General features: G+C 42.6%; 2 protein-coding genes across 2 annotated transcripts; both read right to left on the bottom strand.

The window, feature by feature from the left end:
• Window positions 1-3,082: 3,082 nt before the first annotated feature.
• LOC122945569 (taste receptor type 2 member 40-like) lies at window positions 3,083-4,003 on the bottom strand. Its single transcript, XM_044304635.1, has one exon. The coding sequence runs from the start codon at window positions 4,001-4,003 to the stop codon at window positions 3,083-3,085; it is 921 nt and encodes a 306-aa protein (XP_044160570.1).
• Window positions 4,004-18,097: 14,094 nt separating this feature from the next.
• LOC122945568 (taste receptor type 2 member 40-like) lies at window positions 18,098-19,003 on the bottom strand. The gene has a single exon (XM_044304634.1). The coding sequence runs from the start codon at window positions 19,001-19,003 to the stop codon at window positions 18,098-18,100; it is 906 nt and encodes a 301-aa protein (XP_044160569.1).
• Between the last annotated feature and the right edge of the window lie 7,805 nt (window positions 19,004-26,808).

Raw genomic sequence — 26,808 nt, 5'->3', positions numbered from 1 at the left:
CTAAAATACACATAAAACATACATCAAAAATACAAATGAATTATGAATATGCGATATGCAGCAATCAAATGCAATATATTACAACAGGATGACGCCAATGTCCCACTGGTAAATATAATTGTTATCGTGTTGATGGTACACGATATGGTGATGATGTGACCTTTAATGTTCCATTTGGGAATTTGTGGCGTCAAGCTTGTTGATAATAAGTGTCCCTCACTATAGGTGTAGCACTCTAGCCCCTTTTGGGGTGATGTTATAGAGCCCGCACCGTGCTGTATCTCAGGACACTATTCCAACTGGAGATCAGGTATCTCAGAGTTAAGGTCAAAGTCCTGTGCCTTTGAATACGTGTGGCACTCCGTTCACTTAAGATATAAATAGTGACCCGGATCAAATATTACAGTCCAATGTATAAGTTGACAGAGATGCGTGTATGCCCTCCAAGTTACTTACTTTGATTCTTCGCCGCTTTATCTTTCTTTTCTTACCCCTTCCTGCTGCGTAGCTGCAGCGCTAGTCTCCCAGGTAGCCGTACACGGCTGTGGCGTCCCACGTGACCTGGTCACTGGAGTTCAGGGTAGACGCTTGTATGTGACGTCACTAGTCTGCGGCAGTAACTTTGGTGATGGAGGTTAATCACTTTCGTTTTAAGATCGCTGATGTTTTTTCGATCTTTGTTGATGTCCAGCTTCTTTTGTATGTTCTTAGGAATCCACGCTCACTCTGATATGCCAGACGCGTTTCAAGGTATTACACCTCAGTGGCCACTGAGGAAGAGGTGTAATACCTTGAAACGCGTCTGGCATATCAGAGTGAGCGTGGATTCCTAAGAACATACAAAAGAAGCTGGACATCAACAAAGATCGAAAAAACATCAGCGATCTTAAAACGAAAGTGATTAACCTCCATCACCAAAGTTACTGCCGCAGACTAGTGACGTCACATACAAGCGTCTACCCTGAACTCCAGTGACCAGGTCACGTGGGACGCCACAGCCGTGTACGGCTACCTGGGAGACTAGCGCTGCAGCTACGCAGCAGGAAGGGGTAAGAAAAGAAAGATAAAGCGGCGAAGAATCAAAGTAAGTAACTTGGAGGGCATACACGCATCTCTGTCAACTTATACATTGGACTGTAATATTTGATCCGGGTCACTATTTATATCTTAAGTGAACGGAGTGCCACACGTATTCAAAGGCACAGGACTTTGACCTTAACTCTGAGATACCTGATCTCCAGTTGGAATAGTGTCCTGAGATACAGCACGGTGCGGGCTCTATAACATCACCCCAAAAGGGGCTAGAGTGCTACACCTATAGTGAGGGACACTTATTATCAACAAGCTTGACGCCACAAATTCCCAAATGGAACATTAAAGGTCACATCATCACCATATCGTGTACCATCAACACGATAACAATTATATTTACCAGTGGGACATTGGCGTCATCCTGTTGTAATATATTGCATTTGATTGCTGCATATCGCATATTCATAATTCATTTGTATTTTTGATGTATGTTTTATGTGTATTTTAGGGGTTTGCTTTTATTGCTTATTAAATTTAGTGTACATCACCCTGTTAGTGTTCTTCTTATGAGTGTGCCCCCTCATCCTTTTATACATTATACCACTTTCCTTGGTCCTGAGGGTAGGACCTGAGGGTGAGCACCTTTCCATACAAATTATTAGTGAGCCGCTGTATTCTTTTTACTAGAGTCATCTCATTATCATTAGAAGATGGGGTCAGCTGAGTCATCTCATTATCATTAGAGGGTGGGGTCAGCATAGTCATCTCATTATCATTAGACGGTGGGGTCAGCAGAGTCATCTCATTATCATTAGAAGATGGGGTCAGTAGAGTCATCTCATTATCATTAGAAGATGGGGTCAGCAGAGTCATCTCATTATCATTTGAGGATAGAGTCAACAGAGTCATCTCATTATCATTTGAGGATAGAGTCAGCAGAGTCATCTCATTATCGGGGTGAGAGACAGCTGGAGGTTTATATTAGGCAGTATAATAACACTTTACACTCTACATACAGATAAAGTATGTGTATGTTGATCCCTGTCACTCCCTGATCTGTTGAGGCTTTTCTCCATCTCCACCTGGAGAATGTAATCATCTCTGACATTTCTCTGACTCTTGACTTCTATTTGTTGCGGTTGACATAAAGATCATCCACAGAGAAAACACAGGAAGGAGGAGGGTGCCTCTGCTATGGCCGCCCCGTAAAACATAACTACTGTACCATACAGAACATGTAATAAATGGAACAAGCACTTTATTTGTCTTCTACAGAGCGTGAAGCTAGGGTTAAATGCACAACCGATTCATGTTTATTAGAGCCCAATGCCCGAGGAGAGCTCTACCGGCCACATTTGTTTTATTCTAAAGAAACATTTAGCTCAGGCCGTTATAATACAGAAACTACATTACATGAAGTATAAACGTTACCAGAGAATCTGCAGAGAGTGGGAATGTGGAGAAGATATCAGAGACAATTCATTTCTCAGAAGCCCGGATACCTGAGCGGATCCACGTGTCTAGATGACAGTGACAGAATAATATAACAGAATAACTACAATTTTTTTTTTAAATAAAAACTTCTCTGTATCCAGCATATCAAATGTTAAAAAAGTTGTGCACTGCTTTAGTGGAAATAACGTCACAATGCAGATAGCAACTTTAAGCCTACTTTTGCAAGTGTTCCCATTGAAGACCTGACTTCTATGGGTGGTGTTGTTCTTCCTCGCCCGACCAGTGTCGCCTGGAAGTATCACTTTCCTGAAGCGGCTGAGGCCTCTTGTATTCTCTATATAAAGTAAATATGATGGAAGCCACAATAGTGAAGCATCGCTACGATACCTGATCCAAAGAAAGACGTTAAGTTGCTCTCTACATTGTGATGTTTTGTATCCTGTAAAGCGAGTCACAACGTTTTAAATATTTGACTGTTGGTGAACTGACCGATCGCTCTGAGTGTTGCAGTGCTCGATGTGAATGATCCATAGGGCTCCTTTATAGTTCTTTGTTCTCTTTAGTATATGTCATGCTGATGTTTTCTTTCTTAGATCTATGACTTTCTATCAAAACGCAGAAACTTCACCACAAATGTCTCCCTTAGCTTGGGGTTGGCAAAGACAATGATGAGAGACTCGGCTGCTGGAAAAGACATAAATATCATCCAGCAGACGGCTGTACGAGGGTCTTCAGGGTTGGGGCTCATTGAAAAAAACAAAATCTCATTTATGTAGAATATGATGGAGATGGTAAGGAATCGAAACATGGTTCTTACAGCTTTTATGTGAGCCTGGTCTTTGGCTTGGGACAATCCAGAATCTTTCTGCCTCATCTTACGTACATGTCTTAGTAGTGAAGAGACTGTTAATATAATAGAGACCAATATAAGCAGAAATGGCAAACAGGATCCCATAAATGATGCAGTCTGTAAATGAAAGGGCTGAAAATTGAATGTCCCACTGATAACAATGGGGTCACGGGTACTATTCACTGGAGACTGCAGAATGATGGTCACACTTGTGGTCCAAATGGTGGGAAGAGTAATGAAGAAACAGCCGACTGCTGACACGAGAAGAAGATGTGGAAGATACACTGAGATGTTCCTCTTTGACCAAACAAAGACCGGATGATTAAAGTTAGTGATGGTGACACAATAATAGATACAGAGCCAGGCGGTGAGCCAGTAGGTGAAATACATGAGAGTCAGGGTGCTCACTATGGATGGGACATAGAATTCTCTAACAAACATTAAAGAAATGAAGAAAATAGAGATTATGCCCTGATAGACTAGCAAACACTGGAGAGCAATGTTCACCACTCCTATGACAAGCTGGATCAGGTCAGGAGGGTTCAGCTTCTGTCCTGTTCTCATGATTTTGGCACCAGACACCAAAATGCACATGTTCAAAATAAATGCCACCCCACTGTCCAAGATGCCGAAGATAAACAGAAGTATCCATCCTTTAAACGCCATCATGAACCTCCTATGGTTCTGTCTATCCTGGAATCAGTAACTTGTGTTGGGTCAAGGTAGAAAAACCAGCATTTTATGCACAGTATGAGGTATGCAAAAAGGGTTTAGCATGAATTTGTTTTTCTTCTTCCGTTTTTGCAAATCAGGAGGATTTTACTTAATAGTAACTAAATGAAGTAGCAGAAGTTAGCCAGGCTCTGTAGTCTCTTGGTTACCTCTGGATCAGCCCCAGGCAATGCTTCATTGTCTGCCATTGCTTAGAAGCTCCAGGTGTTACGTCTACAGACAAGGTTGTGTTTACAGTTTGGGACTTAGAAAGCTCAATGCAGAATATTTTCCAGTGTATGTAGATGCAGAACGTCCTCATAGTATACTGCAGGAGGGTCATGAAGGTCACATTGGTTCTAGAACTTTATGTAGACATCTGTCTTGAGTGTATCCTTCATGACGTAGATCTCTGCATGAATCCAACAGAACAGGGCCAGAACCAGCATTTTGTTGCTCCAGGCTTGTGAGAAAAATTGTACAACCCCACCCCCCCCCAATCAAAGCCACAATAAAATTCAATTAAAAATGGTAGTGATTGGGTCATTTGAGGTGACGAGGGTGAAGGGACCCAGTCAGCACATTCAAGGTGCCCTAACCACAAGCAGCACGACATAGCGACCGGCTCCCTCATTATAAAGCACTATCTTCTGTTTCAGAGAAAGCACAGTTTTAAAAAGAACCAAACATGGGGAGAAGACTCTTTAGGGTGGCTCCCCTCTGACTTCTCCCCATCCAACTCAGCTTAAAGGGGTATCCCATGAATAATGCGAAAAATGTAAATCATACATAATCAAATACATGACAACCTCTTTCTACTAAAGCTAGAATCACATGGATCTAGAGATCTCTCCAGCCATTGCTCCAATTGTTCTGCTTGATTTATTTTAAGCTGTCAACTTAGAGAGCATGACCTTTCTTAGAGGGTGTGTCCTTTTTGCAGCAGCTGATGGCAGTTGAAGGATGGAACTGAGCATGTGCTTCTGTCTCAGTGAGCAGGACAGAGAAGATAGAAAAAGGGCAAACAGCAGGTGGCGCTGTACAGATAGATTTCATTGATCAACTCAGTAGCTCAGTACATTTATAATTACATACAGATACAAAAGTATTCAGATCCAGAGCCTGGTTTGAAAACTGTAGGACACCCCTTTAATTGACTGGTCTTTATCTATATACAAATAGGAAGATAATCTTCTGACAGGTTCCCTTTGATGTGAACATCACTGGGGGTCTGGGAAAGTGAATACAGACACTTACATGGAGCGGCTCCTAGTCTCCTCCTCTGTGCATTGTTGCAGCTCATATCACTGGTCTGCGGAACCTGCAGACATATGGTCATGTGACCGCAGGTCCTTCCGCAATAATAGAGCTCCTGCAGGCATTTGAGCTTTAGGGATTGAGCAATCTCTCAGTTTCATTGCATTTTTTTGTGAGAAAAATTTGATAAGCATGAGGGACACTTATCAAATCTGCTACACCAGTTTTGTGGCATAAAAATGTTAGAAATGATGCCCGCATACAACATTTGGTGCATGTTTTGAGACATTTGGTCTGTTTTTGCAACTTTGGTGAGCCTTGCCACTTACAGAAGTGGAGTGAAAAGTAGATCAGGATCAGATTAGAACAGTTTTATATCTTATTTATCATGTGCACATTATTCAAATGTCACCTCTCCACTTCAGGCAACCCCCTGGTGTACTTTACAGACATAGGCATACACCACATGGCACTTGTGCCAAATATATTATTACTGGAAAGTAACTAAATATAAAAAAGTGACAAAAAAGACCCTTAAAAATCACAATTTTATTAGAATCATTTAAAAAGGGGGGGAGGGGGGGGGGGCTGACCTAGCAGGTCACAATAATGGCTAGTACATAATAAAGAAGATAGATAACATCACTGATGCAAAGTAATTCCGCCCACACTTTCCTTCATCTTCACTGAGAAATCTCGCCCAGGCGCATGCCCAGTGACAGTGATGCCCTCAGCAGGACATGAAGCGTGCAGGCAGTCTATGGCACTACGTCTGCGCGATATTTGACTGTGAAGATGAAAGCAGTGACGTAACAGTGGGGGGGTGAGGCGGCAGCAATGGCACTGATGGGAGCGTGGAGTTTCAGCCAAGGAGAGGCGTGCTTGGGCTCTGCTGATGGGCGGGCCTGGGCACTGGATGGGGGCGTTCCTGGGCACAGTTGAAAGAAAATAATGCCCCCCTCTGGGCACCTTACTGCCTAATTTGCATATCATAAAAATATGCATTTTTCGAAACGCCGAATGGAAGGGTCACTCTACTTTCACACAATTGCATCTCATTTAATAGAGAATGGTGTAACTAACGCATTTCTGAGTCACTTTATTTAAAAAATCTGCCTGCATCCACCTGAAAAAAAAAAGCGGTAAACTCATGGCCACCGGGGGTCTCACTTCCAGTTAAGTTGCAGTCCACTGCCTGTCGTCAAGCAGGATCCGTCTCTAGTGACAGTGACTCCGAAGACAGCTGAGATAAAGTGGGGGCATGTCAGAGCTAGATGAGATCCTGAGCCTGATAAAACATCTGCTTCTACAAAGATTCTGAATATCACATGTTCTGTAAGTGTCATTTACCTTTCCTGATCTCTTCTGTGAGCTCCAGAGCTGAAAATAAACATAGTGGGAAGTAACGAAAAGGATGTCACAGCAGTACAGTGCTGGCAGATTCCACAGAAGGGAGATGCCTCCTGCTTTTGCGAGAAATGCATCTAGCTATGCAGCTGCAACAGGGAATAATATGGCTAAAAAACATTAGGGAAGCCCAAACATAATTCCTCCTTCACAGTTATGTTTGTACAATGAAGCACTGCTATTATGAAAACTCAGGTACACTTTTAAAAACTGCCAAACATTATAAATTTGCCCTATTTCTCTAAAGCACACAATTGTGATTCCCAGGATTTTCTGCTAGGTGACTATCTCAGCTACCTACCCTTGTCTGTCCCTGACAAATATTTCAGCTTTAATCAGCTACAATGAGGCAAACTGATGTAACCCTGATGAGTTTCTCTGGTTCTGGGCTGATTCTGCTCTCTCGGCCTCTCTCTCTGTAGGCCTCCACATGTCTCTCTCACTCTGCTCTCTTTCTCGAGCTGTCTCGACTCAAAAGTCCTATTCTGCTATTTGGGCATTGCCTATAGCCAGCAACATCTACAGTTACAGTTCCGCTTTCGCCTACGACAACAATTTTTAACAGCTTCATTTACAGCTCCACAAGCAGTTCATGGTCACTAGGAGTCTCATCTCTGCTGTTACTGGCTCCAACGTGTATGCTGTAATGCAAAAATGTGTTACATAGAGTAGTACCATAAGACCCAAAGACATGTACAGCATATAACCCTATACATATCGTTGGGTCATATGGTACTACTCTATGTAGCGCTTGGAGCTGTATACATTTTGGAGTCAGTAAAAGGGGTATTGCCCTCAACTTTTCTGATTGTCATGAATACCTTCTTGATGTCAAACTTGTGTGCAGGACAAAAGGAGTGACAAACCCCTAAAAAATTTGAATAGACGGGCGCCAGTCACCAAAGCTGTTTGTAGACGTGATTCTTTATCCCAGATACATATAATGCATTTCGGGGGATTAAGATTTTACGTCTGAAGAAGGGGTTAATCCTGAAATGTGTTATATCTATTTGGAATAAAGAATCACGTCCACAAACAGCTTTAGTATCTAGCGCCCATGTTTTTATAGGGGTTTGTCACTCCATTTGACTCCATGTGTCCGGTGAAGAACCGCCATTATATTTATAAGAATATAGAAACAAAAACCTAGTTGTTATGGCATACAAGGGAATGCGCCAAACTCTGAACGGAACCTCACGAATAGCTGCTAGCAGACGAATAGGAAACGCACCCAAGCGGCTTACACTCCTAGCAATCAGTCTCTAACAGCATACAGTGAATCCCCCAAGAACGAGACGAGGCTCAGTGTTGAGGGTAAAGCAGTGGACAGCCAGAGCTGTGTGTTTATTGTTCATATATACACATTAGTACACATTAGTACCCCCACAGGGTTTTGCAAAAACAACCAATAAACACGTACAATACAGTAAAACACTCCCATACAAAATCCTCCCCTCTGCCTGTGATACAATTACCTTACACAATGGGTTGATGTAATTATCACAGGCAGGAGACTACATAGTTTTAAACAATGTCTTCTGTCCTGGAGACAACCGAGGAGTAATTCAATTATCGGGCAAGAGGCTGGCAACCAGGCTTCTCCAGCACCCAGTGGTTTCACCACACTAGTGCTAACAATTAATCCTCCCCAACCCCAACAGCCCGACCTACATGGGGAGAAACACAGAGAACCCGTCCATACATTTTAACCAACAAAACATACATCAAATCACAACATGAAAAGTGGGTGCTGACCCCCAAACATACTCAGCACCATAAACTCTTTTCTCCCTGAATCCCTAAGCTCTCTCCTCTCGGCTTGTTGGACCATGTTGGCCTCAATTCTCCTATTCACCATCTTATTTTTTCTTATCATACATTTATATCCTAGAAAAACAAATGTGCAAAGATTGTATTCATTCTACTAGTTTATTGGTTTCCACTCTGTATTTCTCTACAAGTTCAATAAAATGTTTTTTTTTTTGCTGTTGTTTTGTTTTTAAGTGGTCACCTATTACCCTGCTGACCTCTCCTTCTTCTACACCAAAACCATGGTCGGAGTGGGGACTTAAAGTGGCCCGGGAAAAAAAACTAAAAGTGGCTCTATGTTGTAGACAGGTCCAATTTTACAGAAGCCAACACAAGTAGGCAGAGACCACAGAAATAGTCAGAGACCACAGAGGTAGTCTGGGCCTGAAATACTGTAGTGCAGCACAAAATACCACCCCAGCAGAAGTAAATTCCACAGTGCAGAACAAAATTTTGCTGCCTTAACCACAGTATTCAACTGTATCACAGTCCTGAGGACAGTGATACAGTTGAGCTCATGAGGGCACCTGCGGCCGTTGGCCGGGGCATAAGAACCTGATGCTCCCAGCATTAATTAATGCTTTGAGCATCTCATTATTATGTACCTGGCTGGCGGCCATGAAGAGGGCTCAGACGGCCACCCGAGCATCGTCCCACTGGGAAATTTACCTGTAGGGTCTATAGACAGTCCACCCTGACCGACACTGAAAGAGTTCAGTGCATGTGTAGATACAGATGGCATGATTGCCTGTATCTGAGCGTGCATTGAGTGCTTTAAGGACCAATGCACAAGAAGATACAGCCGGGGAGTCATGTGGACAAATCATGTGACTGCCCCCAACCTGAGAGCTATGGACACAGTGACCACCATATCCATTGTTTACACAGATGACCCATGGACAATGCAAGTACTCCAGTGTGCATCATGGAGAAAGGAGTGGCCATTTTTCACTTTACATAGCATTACACAGTGGTTTATTTCTGAACTATTATCAAAGAGTGATCAACCCCTTTAAGTGACAAAACCATGATCATACTAATGCTCATTCTAGACATTTTGGAGACTTGGTCTTATCAAACACCCTACCATCTCCTTCCAAGTGCTCCTCAGATTGGGGTTATCAAGAATATGCAGAGCAGATTGTGTTAGTGTAAGCAAGAACATCAGCATCAAGTTCATATAATATGTAGGACTAGACGGGTCGAAAACAGAGAAATAATAAAGAAATACGACGAGATAAAACACAGCGTCTAGTACTAAGAAGCGCATCATCTTATAGATGACTCGTTTATACAATGTCAGGCTGGATTCACCAGAAGTCCATGTGTTCTTCATCTTATGACCATGAATCTTCAGGAAGCCAACAGTCAAGAGGGTCGTTAGTGCCGTAGTGAGGAGAGGCATGAAAATCATGATCAAAGCCAGTTTTGCAATGTTATGATTTATTCTCGCTTGTTCTCTAGTCACTGAGGCAGGAAGGATGAACGAGCCGTTTGTAGGGGACATATCATTGGAAGTGTAGAGAAATAAACTAAGTGAACTATTGAGCAGGGAGGACAAAGTCGCCAGGACAATCTGCCAAGGAACAGTAGAACTTATCTTCTTTTTGATCCAACCAAGGAACCAGCTTTGGGCATTGACAACCTTAATGAAATAGAAGAATCTGAGGAAGGCAGTGAGGAATGAGCTGGAGCACATGTAGAATATGAAGAGGAAGGTGAACACAATATTGTAGTACAGTGTCCGGGAGAACTCAAGCGAAAAGATGTCAGTGAAAACATGAAAGGAGGACACAACGATGAAGAAGGAGCTGGACGTATTGAGAGCAGCCTGGATTTTCTGCACAGATGTTATTTTTTTCTTTAGGTAATAATCCCGCAGAATAACAGATGTGATGAACATATTGAGGAATAGTGAAATAAAAACTTCCAGTGATAGGAATAGCACAAACACTACATGGACTGGGCTGCTGGGGCCGGCGCTCATGTTGATGGGTCTCCTTGGAATGCCACTACTGATCAACCTTCAGACTTCAAAATCTAATTCTCCTTATGCGTTTTGTGGTGATGTGTACAGGAGGTACACTGGGAGTGCTGGGAGGCGTGTATACCCCAACCAGATACCTCAGCTGGGTGATAGAACTGAAATCCAGAAAGCTGCAGTGGTTTCAGCAAAGTGTAGTTTGCGGAGACAGTTTTGTCTAGATGTTGTTCTGGGCTGGATTTCATGTGGACTGGGGCTCTGCTGTGCTCCTACATTAACAACAAAGCCTAGACTTTGAATAGATGCAAACCTCAGAACGGGCCAGGATAGTTCTCGACATTTGTTTTAATGTAAATGAGTGTCCAGTTAAGACTCTTCCCCTTCTGAATCAGATTATTCATCACAACAGATGAAAGCAATTCTCCAGGATCTCGGAGACAATTTTTACAATTAATCTTCTGGCTACTTTCTCTACAATCTCCTCAGACTATTTGTTGAAAGGTTTTTGGATTCTATAGATATAACTTGTGATACTTTGTAGCTCGCATTGTCCTCTTCAAATCTTGGATCTATGGTATACCCCCTGTATCCCACCTGGGCAGTCACTACTTACAATAAAGGTTTAGCTGATGATATCGTAGAGTATTATCGCTACATTATGGTAATTGTACATGTGGGTGAGATGTCTGAAATCAAGAACATACTGTAGTAACCTAGTAGCCATCATTTTAGTCCTGGGCTATGACACGGTCCCTCATACAGTCCTGATCAAAAGTTTAAGACCACTTGAAAAATGGCAAAAAATTATATTTTACATTGTTGGATCTTAACAAGGTTCCAAGTGGAGCTTCAACATGCAACAAGAAGAAATGGCAGTGAGACAAAACATTTTTTGAGCATTCAATTAATTGAAAATAACGATTAAACTGAAACAGGATGTTTTTCAGCTGATCGAAATTTTATGACCACATGCCTTTAAAAGGCCGAATCTGTGCAAAGATGTAGATTCATTGTCATTTTCTGTCAGGTAGTCACACGTTGTGATGGCAAAGGCAAAAAAAACTCTCCCTTTTTGAACATGGTCGGGTTGTTGAACTGCATAAGCAGGGTCTCTCACAGCGCGCCATCGCTGCTGAGGTGGGACGCAGTAAGACAGTCATTTGGAATTTCTTTAATGATCCTAAGGGTTATGGAACAAAAAAAGTCAAGTGGAAGACCCCAAAAACTTTAACCAGCACTGAGCCGGAGGATCCATTTGGCTGTCCGTCAAGACACTGGACGATCCTCGACCCAAATTAAGGCCCTTACTGGTGCTGACTGCAGCAACATAACCATCAGACGGCATTCGAGACTGAAGGGCTTCAAAAACTAAAAACGTCTTCAAAGACCTCGTCTCCTTGAACGCCACAGAACTGCTCGTTTGGATTTTGCAAGAGAGCACCAAACATGGGACATTCAAAGGTGGAAGAAAGTTTTATTCTCTGATGAGAATTTTTTTTTTACCTTGATGGTCCTGATGGTTTCCAACGTTACTGGCATGACAACCAGATCCCACCTGAGATGTTTTCTACACACCACAGTGGAGGGGGCGCCATAATGGTCTGGGGTGCTTTTTCCTTCAGTGAAACAATGAAGCTTTAGGAAGTGCAGTGGCGTCAAATGGCCGCTGGCTATGTCCAGATGTCGCAGAGAGCATTCCTCATGACTGAGGGCCCTTGTCTATGTGGTAACGACTGGGTTTTTCAACAGGACAACACTACAGTACACAATGCCCGCAGGACAAGGGTCTTCTTCCAGGAGAATAACATCACTCTTTTGGCCCATCCTGCATGTTCCCCTGATCTAAATCCAATTGAGAACCTTTGGGGATGGATGGCAAGGGAAGTTTACAAAAATGGACAACAGTTCCAGACAGTAGATGGCCTTCGTGCCGCCGTCTTCACCACTTGGAGAAATGTTCCCACTCACCTCATGGAAACGCCTGCATCAAGCATGCCAAAACAAATTTTTGAAGTGATAAACAATAACGCCGGAGCTATTTGTGGCCTCCAATTCCTATTTTGTCATCATAATTTGGTAAATAGGGTATTATTAGGGATTAGGCCCTAATACAGGGATAGGTTCCGTATGGGGTCGCCCCTATCGGGGCGGGTGCTCTGTGTCTGTTAGGCAGGTGACCTGTTTAGCCCCTGACCTTCCTTTTAGGTACGGCTTTATTCTCAGGGCACAACAGGAGATTCATCATTTGCCGTTAACCACAAGAGTGCCGGTCACAAGTGTCCTTCTGCCATCCACATAAGGACCATCATGCCATCAGGTGTAGATCTCTGTACTGAATGTGGTAAGATCCACCCTTTTTGTTTTTTCCTTTGACCCTGTGGAATAAGTAGGTGGCGCTCTTACTAATTGCATTTTGTCTCACAACCTTGTGGTTTACTCTAAACCTATTTTAAAATGACATAGTAAAAGTTATGTTTTAAAGATACCCAGTTCACATTATTTTCTGGTATATTGTTTGGGTTGTGATCAAACACCTCTGCACGTTCATCCTAGTACGGCAGGTATTATTCATAACTTGTAGTAGTAGTTTAGTCACAGTTCTGTAGAGCTCCCTGGGCCGGCATCCAGTGAATGGAAGGACAGGACCCGTTTCTTCGAAGGCACATGCTGTTGGCCAGGGACTCCCGCCAGATGGTGGTTGAGGTGCCCTTGGTGGTGTGGGTTTTTTAGGTGCCATGGAGGCAGGTCCCTGGTGTTCGTGAAGCCAGCACCAAAAGGTGCCATGAGGGATAGTGATGAATAAGGAGAGAGTCAGGAGTTAAACACCTAGAACTTGAATAATTGCCTTGAGGTCGTTATCATCCAGTAGAAAGGCTTTGGTATAAAATAAGACGGCTGAGCTGCAAATCTGCAAATCCAGACAACAGGCTCGGTCGGGCTGGTTTATACAGGCTTTAGCTTGGCTGGTGTGGGAAAGATACTTTCCTTAGCTGTAGCTTCACTCTAATAACCCAGCCTTTCGATTCTTGGATTTCTAATCAGAATTTGGCAACCTACAGGCCGGTCTCCCAAGCAGCAGGCATCAGTCTTCTGCTCCATTCTTTAAACAGGTTGCTTTAAGACACAAAAAGTCCACTTCGTCTATGGCTGGACAGAGGCACTACAAAAAGGGATCCAGTAACCCCTGGGGCACACATCAGCAGCTGCATACTCACCTCTCCTTCACTAACCTCTCATCTAACTTCCTGTGACTGACCTGTTCTATATAAGTGATGTTATTCACCACCTAGTGGTGACTACATGTAATGAAACTACCAGCCTGTTGTAGGGAATTTGCAGCTTAAAGGGGTTGTCCGGGTTCAGAGCTAAAGCTGGAATACCCAGAATTTCACCCAGGCAGCCTCCCTGACAAGATTTCATGCTCCGATGGTCTCATTTGCCCTACGCAAAATCGTGCATGGCAAAGGCATTTTCAGGAGATACGGTGACGTACCAGGCTCTCCTTCGGGCTGCCAGGCGGAGGCTTCTGCCCAGCAGTGAGCCCGTTGACGTCACCGGTATTGAAGAGCGGGCTTTAGTGCTGCCCTAGCCTGTAAAAAATGGCTAGAAACAAAGTATATTGGGTTGTGACGGCTCACCTTGTTGTTATATATGGGACGGGTGCTCCAACTTATAGACACACCCCGTCTATAAAGTAAGAAATAGATATAAAATGTAGATTAGTTGTGCACACCTCATATGGAAGTATATATTTGTATAAACATACACTCACAGAGATTTATTTGTGTATAGTATTCAGTGTTTATTATACATATAAAACAATCTACTGTATTCAAATATTATGTATGATCACCAATATTCAAGATATTTTTCAATGTATAGTGGTTACATTTTTGTTGATACATTTCCTTTAAGTTTAAAGAGGATCTTTCACCAGAATAAAACATCTAAACTAACTATACAGGTATCTTCATAGTTAGGCTCCACCCAGGGGAACCTGACAGCGTCTCTTTCTCCTATGCTGTAGCGCTGGCCAATCGCAGCGCTCAGCTCATAGCCTGAGAGAAAAAAAAAACCTCTCAGGCTATGAGCTGAGCGCTGTGATTGGCCAGCGCTACAGAATAGGAGAAAGAGACGCTGTCAGGTTCCCCTGGGTGGAGCCTAACTATGAAGATACCGGAGGCTATACCGGGAGAACGGAGCGGCGCCCGGGGATAACAGTAAGTGCAGGGGGATCCCTGGGCGCCGCTCTACACGTCTGTATAGTTAGTTTAGATGTTTTATTCTGGTGAAAGGTCCTCTTTAAACTTAAAGGAAATGTATCAACAAAAATGTTATCTGACTGTTAAAATTAGATAGTAACACATCTCCCTTTTTCAAATCTGTTTTTATTTTCCTATTTTTTTTATTTCATTCTATTTTTTATTTAAAAAAATGCCTTCTCATTACCATTAGAGGGCGGGATCAGCAGAGTCATTCATTGCAATTAGAGGGTGAGGTCAGCAGAGTCATTCATTGGCATTGGAGGGTGAGGTAAGCAGAGTCATCTCATTATCATTAGAGGGTAAGGTCAGCAGAGACATTCATTGGCATTAGAGGGTGAGGTAAGAATAGTCATCTCATTATTGTTAGAGGGCGGGGTCAGCAGAGTCATTCATTGCAATTAGAGGGTAATGTCAGTAGAGTCATTCTTTGCAATTAGAGGGCTAGGTAAGCAGAGTCATCTCAATATCATTAGAGAATAGAGTCAGCTGAATAAATCCATTATCATTAGAGGGTGGAGTCAGCAGAGTCATCTCATTATCATTAGAGGGTGGGGTCAGCAGTGTCTTCTCCTTATCATTAGAGGATCGAGTCAGCAGAATCATCTCAATATCATTAGAAGGTGTGGTCATCAGAGTCATCTCATTATCAATAGAGAGAAGGGTCAGCATAGTGATCTCATTATCATTAGTATATGTAGTCAGCAGAGACATCTAATTATCTTTAGAGGGTAGGGTCAGCAGAGTCATCTCATTATCATTAGAGGGTAGGGTCAGCAGAGTCATCTCATTATCATTAGATGGCAGGGTCAGCAGAGTCATCTCATTATCATTAGAGGGCAGGGTCAGTAGAGTCATCTAATTATCATTAGAGGGTAGGGTCAGCAGAGTCATCTCATTATCATTAGAGGGTAGGGTCAGCAGAGTCATCTCATTATCATTAGAGGGTAGGGTCAGCAGAGTCATCTCATTATCATTAGAGGTTGGGGTCAGCAGTGTCTTCTCATTATCATTAGAAGGTGTAGTCATCAGAGTCATCTCATTATCATTAGAAGGTGTGGTCATCAGAGTCATCTCATTATCAATAGAGGGAAGGGTCAGCATAGTGATCTCATTATCATTAGTGTATGGAGTCCGCAGAGTCATCTCATTATCATTAGAGGTTGGGGTCAGCAGAGTCATCTCATTATCATTAGAGGTTGGGGTCAGAAGTGTCTTCTCATTATCATTAGAAGGTGTGGTCATCAGAGTCATCTCATTATCATTAGAAGGTGTGGTCATCAGAGTCATCTCATTATCAATAGAGGGAAGGGTCAGCATAGTGATCTCATTATTATTAGTGTATGGAGTCAGCAGAGTCATCTCATTATCATTAGAGGGTAGGGTCAGCAGAATCATCTCATTATCATTAGAGGGAAGGGTCAGCAGAATCATCTCATTATCATTAGAAGGTGTGGTCAGCAGCAGAGTCATCTCATTATCAATAGAGGGAAGGGTCAGCAGACTTATATCATTATCATTAGTGTATGGAGTCAGCAGAGTCATCGTATTATAATTAGAGGGTAGGGTCAGCAGAATCATCTCATTATCATTAGAAGATGGGGTCAGCAGAGTCATCTCATTATCATTAGATGGTGGGGTCAGCAGAGTCATCTCATTATCATTAGAAGATGGGGTCAACAGAGTCATCTCATTATCATTAGAGGATAGAGTCAGCAGAGTCATCTCATTATCATTAGAAGATGGGGTCAGTAGAGTCATCTCATTATAGTTAGAAGGTGAAGTCAGCAGAGTCATCTCATTATCATTAGAGGATAGAGTCAGCAGAGTCATCTCATTATCATTAGAAGATGGGGTCAGTAGAGTCATCTCATTATAGTTAGAAGGTGAAGTCAGCAGAGTCATCTCATTATCATTAGAGGATAGAGTCAGCAGAGTCATCTCATTATCATTAGAAGATGGGGTCAGTAGAGTCATCTCATTATCATTAGAAGATGGAGTCAGCAGAGACATCTCATTATCATTAGAGGGTGGGGTCAGCAGAGTCATCTCATTATCATTAGAAGATGAGGTCAGCAGAGTCATCTCATTTTCATTAGAAGATGGGGTCAGCAGAGACATCTCATTATCATTAGAAGATGGGGTCAGCAGAGTCATCTGATTATCATTAGAAGATGGGGTCAGCAGAGTCATCTCATTATCATTAGAGGATAGAGTCAGCAGAGTCATCTCATTATCGGGGTGAGAGACAGCTGGAGGTTTATATTAGGCAGTATAATAACACTTTACACTCCACACACAGATAAAGTATGTGTACGTTGATCCCTGTCACTCCCTGATCTGTTGAGGCTTTTCTCCATCTCCACCTGGAGAATGTAATCATCTCTGACATTTCTCTGACTCTTGACTTCTATTTGTTGCAGTTGACATAAAGATCATCCACAGAGAAAACACAGGAAGGAGGAGGATGCCTCTGCTATGGCCGCCCCGTAAAACATAACTACTGTACCATACAGAACATGTAATAAATGGAACAAGCACTTTATTTGTCTTCTACAGAGCGTGAAGCTAGGGTTAAATGCACAACTAGAGCCCGATGCCCGAGGAGCTCTCTACCGGCCACATTTGTTTTATTCTAAAGAAACATTTAGCTCAGGCCGTTATAATACAGAAACTACATTACATGAAGTATAAACGTTACCAGAGAATCTGCAGAGAGTGGGAATGTGGAGAAGATGTCAGAGACAATTCATTTCTCAGAAGCCCGGATACCTGAGCGGATCCACGTGTCTAGATGACAGTGACAGAATAATATAACAGAATAACTACTAGGTTTTTCTTAAATAAAAACTTCTCTATATCCAGCATATCAAATGTTAAAAAAGTTGTGCACTGCTTTAGTGGAAATAACGTCACAATGCAGATAGCAACTTTTAGCCTACTTTTGCAAGTGTTCCCAACGAAGACCTGACTTCTATGGGTGGTGTTGTTCTTCCTCGCCCGACCAGTGTCGCCTGGAAGTATCACTTTCCTGAAGCGGCTGAGGCCTCTTGTATTCTCTATATAAAGTAAATATGATGGAAGCCACAATAGTGAAGCATCGCTACGATACCTGATCCAAAGAAAGAAGTTAAGTTGCTCTCTACATTGTGATGTTTTGTATCCTGTAAAGCGAGTCACAACTTTTTTAATATTTGACTGTTGGTGAACTGACCGATCGCTCTGAGTGTTGCAGTGCTCAATGTGAATGATCCATAGGGATCTTTTATAGTTCTTTGTTCTCTTTAGTATATGTCATGCTGATGTTTTCTTTCTTAGATCTATGACTTTCTATCTATGAAACTTCACCACAAATGTCTCCCTTAGCTTGGGGTTGGCAAAGACAATGATGAGAGACTCGGCTGCTGGAAAAGACATAAATATAATCCAGCAGACGGCTGTACGAGGGTCTTCAGGGTTGGAGCTCATTGAAAAAAACAAAATCTCATTTATGTAGAATATGATGGAAATGGTAAGGAATCGAAACATGGTTCTTACAGCTTTTATGTGAGCCTGGTCTTTGGCTTGGGACAATCCAGAATCTTTCTTCCTCATCTTACGTACATGTCTTAGTAGTGAAGAGACTGTTAATATAATAGAGACCAATATAAGCAGAAATGGCAAACAGCATCCCATAAATGATGCAGTCTGTAAATGAAAGGGCTGAAAATGGAATGTCCCACTGATAAATATGGGGTCACGGGTGCTATTCACTGGAGACTGCAGAATGATGGTCACACTTGTGGTCCAAATGGTGGGAAGAGTAATGAAGAAACAGCCGACTGCTGACACGAGAAGAAGATGTGGAAGATACACTGAGATGTTCCTCTTTGACCAAACAAAGACTGGATGATTAAAGTTAGTGATGGTGACACAATAATAGATACAGAGCCAGGCGGTGAGCCAGTAGGTGAAATACATGAGAGTCAGGGTGCTCACTATGGATGGGACATAGAATTCTCTAACGAACATTAAAGAAATGAAGAAAATAGAGATTATGCCCTGATAGACTAGCAAACACTGGAGAGCAATGTTCACCACTCCTATGACGAGCTGGATCAGGTCAGGAGGGTTCAGCTTCTGTCCTGTTCTCATGATTTTGGCACCAGACACCAAAATGCACATGTTCAAAATAAATGCCACCCCACTGTCCAAGATGCCGAAGATAAACAGAAGTATCCATCCTTTAAACGCCATCATGAACCTCCTATGGTTCTGTCTATCCTGGAATCAGTAACTTGTGTTGGGTCAAGGTAGAAAAACCTGCATTTTATGCACAGTATGAGGTATGCAAAAAGGGTTTAGCATCAATTTGTTTTTCTTCCAGTTTTGCAAATCAGGAGGATTTTACTTAATAGCAACTAAATGAAGTAGCAGAAGTTAGCCAGGCTCTGCAGTCTCTTGGTTACCTCTGGATCAGCCCCAGGCAATGCTTCATTGTCTGCCATTGCTTAGAAGCTCCAGGTATTACGTCTACAGACAAGGTTGTGTTTATGTTTACAGTTTTGGACTTAGAAAGCTCAATGCAGAATATTTTCCAGTGTATGTAGATGCAGAACGTCCTCATAGTATACTGCAGGAGGGTCATGAAGGTCACATTGGTTCTAGAACTTTATGTAGACATCTATCTTGAGTGTATCCTTCATGACGTAGATCTCTGCACGAATCCAACAGAACAGGACCAGAACCAGCATTTTGTTGCTCCAGGCTTGTGAGAAAAATTGTACAACCCCCCCCCCCCCACCCCATCAAAGCCACAATAAAATTCAATTAAAAATGGTAGTGATTGGGTCATTTGAGGTGACGAGGGTAAAGGGACCCAGTCAGCACATTCAAGGTGCCCTAACCACAAGCAGCATGACATAGCGACCGGCTCCCTCATTATAAAGCACTATCTTCTGTTTCAGAGAAAGCACAGTTTTAAAAAGAACCAAACATGGGGAGAAGACTCTTTAGGGTGGCTCCCCTCTGACTTCTCCCCATCCAACTCAGCTTAAAGGGGTATCCCATGAATAATGCGAAAAATGTAAATCATACATAATCGAGTACATGACAACCTCTTTCTAATAAAGCTAGAATCACATGGATCCAGAGATCTCTCCAGCCATTGCTCCAATTGTTCTGCTTGATTTATTTTAAGCTGTCAACTTAGAGAGCATGACCTTTCTTAGAGGGTGTGTCCTTTTTGCAGCAGCTGATGGAACTGAGCATGTGCTTCTGTCTCAGTGAGCAGGACAGAGAAAATAGAAAAAGAGCAAACAGCAGGTGGCGCTGTACAGATAGATTTCATTGAATAACTCAGTAGCTCAGTACATTTATAATTACATATAGATACAAAAGTATTCAGATCCAGAGGCTGGTTTGAAAACTGTAGGACACCCCTTTAATTGACTGGTCTTTATCTATATACCAATAGGAAGATAATCTTCTGACAGGTTTATGTGAACATCACTGGGGGTCTGGGAAAGTGAATACAGACACTTACATGGAGCGGCTCCTAGTCTCCTCCTCTGTGCATTGTTGCAGCTCATATCACTGGTCTGCGGAACCTGCAGACATATGGTCATGTGACCGCAGGTCCTTCCGCAATAATAGAGCTCCTGCAGGCATTTGAGCTTTAGGGATTGAGCAATCTCTCAGTTTCATTGCATTTTTTTGTGAGAAAAATGTGATAAGCATGAGGGACACTTATCAAATCTGCTACACCAGTTTTGTGGCATAAAAATGTTAGAAATGATGCCCGCATACAACATTTGGTGCATGTTTTGAGACATTTGGTCTGTTTTTGCAACTTTGGTGAGCCTTGCCACTTACAGAAGTGGAGTGAAAAGTAGATCAGGATCAGATTAGAACAGTTTTATATCTTATTTATCATGTGCACATTTTTCAAATGTCACCTCTCCACTTCAGGCAACCCCCTGGTGTACTTTACAGACATAGGCATACACCACATGGCACTTGTGCCAAATATATTATTACTGGAAAGTAACTAAATATAAAAAAGTGACAAAAAAGACCCTTAAAAATCACAATTTTATTAGAATCATTTAAAAAGGGGGGGGGGGGGGCTGACCTAGCAGGTCACAATAATGGCTAGTACATAATAAAGAAGATAGATAACATCACTGATGCAAAGTAATTCCGCCCACACTTTCCTTCATCTTCACTGAGAAATCTCGCCCAGGCGCATGCCCAGTGACAGTGATGCCCTCAGCAGGACATGAAGCGTGCAGGCAGTCTATGGCACTACGTCTGCGCGATATTTGACTGTGAAGATGAAAGCAGTGACGTAACAGTGGGGGGGGGGGGGGGGTGAGGCGGCAGCAATGGCACTGATGGGGGCGTGGAGTTTCAGCCAAGGAGAGGCGTGCTTGGGCTCTGCTGATGGGCGGGCCTGGGCACTGGATGGGGGCGTTCCTGGGCACAGTTGAAAGAAAATAATGCCCCCCCTCTGGTCACCTTACTGCCTAATTTGCATATCATAAAAATATGCATTTTTCGAAACGCCGAATGGAAGGGTCACTCTACTTTCACACAATTGCATCTCATTTAATAGAGAATGGTGTAACTAACACATTTCTGAGTCACTTTATTTAAAAAATCTGCCGGCATCCACCTGAAAAAAAAAAGCGGTAAACTCATGGCCACCGGGGGTCTCACTTCCAGTTAAGTTGCAGTCCACTGCCTGTCGTCAGGCAGGATCCATCTCTAGTGACAGTGACTCCGAAGACAGCTGAGATAAAGTGAGGGCATGTCAGAGCTAGATGAGATCCTGAGCCTGATAAAACATCTGCTTCTACAAAGATTCTGAACACCACATGTTCTGTAAGTGTCATTTACCTTTCCTGATCTCTTCTGTGAGCTCCAGAGCTGAAAATAAACATAGTGGGAAGTAACGGAAAGGATGTCACAGCAGAACAGTGCTGGCAGATTCCACAGAATCGAGATGCCTCCTGCTTTTGCGAGAAATGCATCTAGCTATGCAGCTGCAACAGGGAATAATATGGCTAAAAAACATTAGGGAAGCCCAAACATAATTCCTCCTTCACAGTTATGTTTGTACAATGAAGCACTGCTATTATGAAAACTCAGGTACACTTTTAAAAACTGCCAAACATGATACATTTCCCCTATTTCTCTAAAGCACACAATTGTGCTTCCCAGGCTCTTTTGCTAGGTGACTATCTCAGCTACCTACCCTTGTCTGTCCCTGACAAATATTTCAGCTTTAATCAGCTACAATGAGGCAAACTGATGTAACCCTGATGAGTTTCTCTGGTTCTGGGCTGATTCTGCTTTCTCGGCCTCTCTCTCTGTAGGCCTCCACATGTCTCTCTCACTCTGCTCTCCTTCTGGAGCTGTCTCATCGATTCAAAAGTCCCATTCTGCTATTTGGGCATTGCCTATAGCCAGCAACATCTACAGTTACAGTTCTGCTTTTTGGCCTACGACAACAATTTTTAACAGCTTCATTTACAGCTCCACAAGCAGTTCATGGTCACTAGGAGTCTCATCTCTGCTGTTACTGGCTCCAACGTGTATGCTGTAATGCAAAAATGTGTTACATAGAGTAGTACCATAAGACCCAAAAATATGTACAGCATATAACCCTATACATATCTTTGGGTCATATGGTACTACTCTATGTAGCGCTTGGAGCTGTATACATTTTGGAGTCAGTAAAAGGGGTATTGCCCTCAACTTTTCTGATTGTCATGAATACCTTCTTGATGTCAAACTTGTGTGCAGGACAAAAGGAGTGACAAACCCCTAAAAAATTTGAATAGACGGGCGCCAGTCACCAAAGCTGTTTGTAGACGTGATTCTTTATCCCAGATACATATAATGCATTTCGGGAGATTAAGATTTTACGTCTGAAGAAGGGGTTAATCCTGAAATGTGTTACATCTATTTGGAATAAAGAATCACGTCCACAAACAGCTTTAGTATCTAGCGCCCATGTTTTTATAGGGGTTTGTCACTCCATTTGACTCCATGTGTCAGGTGAAGAACCGCCATTATATTTATAAGAATATAGAAACAAAAACCTAGTTGTTACGGCATACAAGGGAATGCGCCAAACTCTGAACGGAACCTCACGAATAGCTGCTAGCAGACGAATAGGAAACGCACCCAAGCGGCTTACACTCCTAGCAATCAGTCTCTAACAGCATACAGTGAATCCCCCAAGAACGAGACGAGACGTGTTGAGGGTAAAGCAGTGGACAGCCAGAGCTGTGCGTTTATTGTTCTTATATACACATTAGTACACATTAGTACCCCCCACAGGGTTTTGCAAAAACAACCAATAAACACGTACAATACAGTAAAACACTACCATACAAAATCCTCCCCTCTGCCTGTGATACAATTACCTTACACAATGGGTTGATGTAATTATCACAGGCAGGAGACTACATAGTTTTAAACAATATCTTCTGTCCTGGAGACAACCGAGGAGTAATTCAATTATCTCTTAGGACAAAGCAAAATCGCCAATACACACGTGGGGACAATAGGACAGACATCACTATTCAAATATACAATGTCCCACCCATTACAGTAAACACAGACATTTAACATATCCCCAGATAGCTTTGGTCTGAGTGCATTCAATTATTAGGTGAATGGCACTCAGACTACACAAATACAGTTCAATTGCCATGGAGTTTAAGTTTAGAATGGGCTGATGAGATGACCCATAATCCTCGGGCAAGAGGCTGGCAACCAGGCTTCTCCAGCACCCAATGGTTTCACCACACTAGTGCTAACAATTAATCCTCCCCAACCCCAACAGCCCGACCTACATGGGGAGAAACACAGAGAACCCGTCCATATATTTTAACCGACAAAACATACATCGAATCACAAAATGAAAACTGGGTGCTGACCCCCAAAAATACTCAGCACCATGAACTCTTTTCTGCCTGTCTCCCTGAATCCCTAAGCTCTGTCCTCTCGGCTTGTTGGGCCATGTTGGCCTCAATTCTCCTCTTCACCGTCTTATTTCTCTTATCATACATTTATATCCTAGAAAAACAAATGTGCAAAGATTGTATTCATTCTACCAGTTTATTGGTTTCCACTCTGTATTTCTCTACAAGTTCAATTAAAATGATTTTTTTTTTGTTTTTTTTGCTGTTGTTTTGTTTTTAAGTGGTCACTTATTACCCTGCTGACCTCTCCTTCTTCTACACCAAAACCATGGGCGGAGTGGGGACTTAAAGTGGCCCGGGAAAAAAACCTAAAAGTGGCTCTATGTTATAGGCGGGTCCAATTTTACAGAAGCCAACACAAGTAGGCAGAGACCACAGAAATAGTCAGAGACCACAGAGGTAGTCTGGGCCTGAAATACTGTAGTGCAGCACAAAATACCACCCCAGCAGAAGTAAATTCCACAGTGCAGAACAAAATTTTGCTGCCTTAACCACAGTATTCAACTGTATCACAGTCCTGAGGACAGTGATACAGTTGAGCTCATGAGGGCACCTGCGGCCGTTGGCCGGGGCATAAGAACCTGATGCTCCCAGCATTAATTAATGCTTTGAGCATCTCATTATTATGTACCTGGCTGGCGGCCATGAAGTGGGATCAGGCGGCCACCCGAGCATCGTCCCACTGGGAAATATACCTGTAGGGTCTATGGACAGTCCACCCTGACCGACACTGAAAGAGTTCAGTGCATGTGTAGATACAGATGGCATGATTGCCTGTATCTGAGCGTGCATTGAGTGCTTTAAGGACCAATGCACAAGAAGATACAGCCGGGGAGTCATGTGGACAAATCATGTGACTGCCCCCAACCTGAGAGCTATGGACACAGTGACCACCATATCCATAGTTTACACAGATGACCCATGGACAGTGCAAGTACTCCAGTGTGCATCATGGAGAAAGGAGTGGCCATTTTTCACTTTACATAGCATTACACAGTGGTTTATTTCTGAACTATTATCAAAGAGTGATCAACCCCTTTAAGTGACAAAACCTTGATCATACTGATGCTCATTTTAGACATTTTGGAGACTTGGTCTTATCAAACACCCTACCATCTCCTTCCAAGTGCTCCTCAGATTGGGGTTATCAAGAATATGCAGAGCAGATTGTGTTAGTGTAAGCAAGAACATCAGCATCAAGTTCATATAATATGTAGGACTAGACGGGTCGAAAACTGAGAAATAATAAAGAAATACGACGAGATAAAACACAGCGTCTAGTACTAAGAAGCGCACCATCTTATAGATGACTCGCTTATACAATGTCAGGCTGGATTCACCAGAAGTCCATGTGTTCTTCATCTTATGACCATGAATCTTCAGGAAGCCAACAGTCAAGAGGGTCGTTAGTGCCGTAGTGAGGAGAGGCATGAAAATCATGATCAAAGCCAGTTTTGCAATGTTATGATTTATTCTCGCTTGTTCTCTAGTCCCTGAGGCAGGAAGGATGAACGAGCCATTTGTAAGGGACATATCATTGGAAGTGTAGAGAAATAAACTAAGTGAACTATTGAGCAGGGAGGACAAAGTCGCCAGGACAATCTGCCAAGGAACAGTAGAACTTATCTTCTTTTTGATCCAACCAAGGAACCAGCTTTGGGCATTGACAACCTTAATGAAATAGAAGAATCTGAGGAAGGCAGTGAGGAATGAGCTGGAGCACATGTAGAATATGAAGAGGAAGGTGAACACAATATTGTAGTACAGTGTCCGGGAGAACTCAAGCGAAAAGATGTCAGTGAAAACGTGAAAGGAGGACACAACGATGAAGAAGGAGCTGGACGTATTGAGAGCAGCCTGGATTTTCTGCACAGATGTTATTTTTTTCTTTAGGTAATAATCCCGCAGAATGACAGAAGTAATGAACATATTGAGGAATAGTGAAATAAAAACTTCCAGTGATAGGAATAGCACAAACACTACATGGACTGGGCTGCTGGGGCCGGCGCTCATGTTGATGGGTCTCCTTGGAATGCCACTACTGATCAACCTTCAGACTTCAAAATCTAATTCTCCTTATGCGTTTTGTGGTGATGTGTACAGGATAAGTGCTGGGAGGCGTGTATACCCCACCCAGATACCTCAGCTGGGTGAGAGAACTGAAATCCAGAAAGCTGCAGTGGTTTCAGCAAAGTGTAGTTTGCGGAGACAGTTTTGTCTAGATGTTGTTCTGGGCTGGATTTCATGTGGACTGGGGCTCTGCTGTGCTCCTACATTAACAACAAAGCCTAGACTTTGAATAGATGCAAACCTCAGAACGGGGCCAGGATAGTTCTCGACATTTGTTTTAATGTAAATGAGTGTCCAGTTAAGACTCGTCCCCTTCTGAATCAGATTATTCATCACAACAGATGAAAGCATTTCTCCAGGATCTCGGAGACAATTTTTACAATTAATCTTCTGGCTACTTTCTCTACAATCTCCTCAGACTATTTGTTGAAAGGTTTTTGGATTCTATAGATATAACTTGTGATACTTTGTAGCTCGCATTGTCCTCTTCAAATCTTGGATCTATGGTATACCCCCTGTATCCCACCTGGGCAGTCACTACTTACAATAAAGGTTTAGCTGATGATATCGTAGAGTATTATCTGTACATTATGGTAATTGTACATGTGGGTGAGATGTCTGAAATCAAGAACATACTGTAGTAACCTAGTAGCCATCATTTTAGTCCTGGGCTATGACACGGTCCCTCATACAGTCCTGATCAAAAGTTTAAGACCACTTGAAAAATGGCAACATTTTTTATTTTACATTGTTGGATCTTAACAAGGTTCCATGTAGAGCTTCAACATGCAACAAGAAGAAATGGGAGTGAGACAAAACATTTTTGAGCATTCAATTAATTGAAAATAATGATTAAACTGAAACAGGATGTTTTTCAGCTGATCGAAATTTTAGGACCACATGCCTTTAAAAGGCCAAATCTGTGCAAAGATGTAGAATTATTGTCATTTTCTGTCAGGTAGTCCCACGTTGTGATGGCAAAGGCAAAAAAAACTC

Source organism: Bufo gargarizans, chromosome 8 (genome assembly GCF_014858855.1).
Source record: "Bufo gargarizans isolate SCDJY-AF-19 chromosome 8, ASM1485885v1, whole genome shotgun sequence".
NCBI lineage: Eukaryota > Metazoa > Chordata > Amphibia > Anura > Bufonidae > Bufo > Bufo gargarizans.
This window is presented reverse-complemented; position numbering and strand designations above follow the sequence as displayed.

Bases quoted from the DNA above. Each gene is read 5' to 3' on its own strand.
- LOC122945569 (XM_044304635.1), bottom strand. From the start codon at position 4,003: ATGGCGTTTAAAGGATGGATACTTCTGTTTATCTTCGGCATCTTGGAC.
- LOC122945568 (XM_044304634.1), bottom strand. From the start codon at position 19,003: ATGGCGTTTAAAGGATGGATACTTCTGTTTATCTTCGGCATCTTGGAC.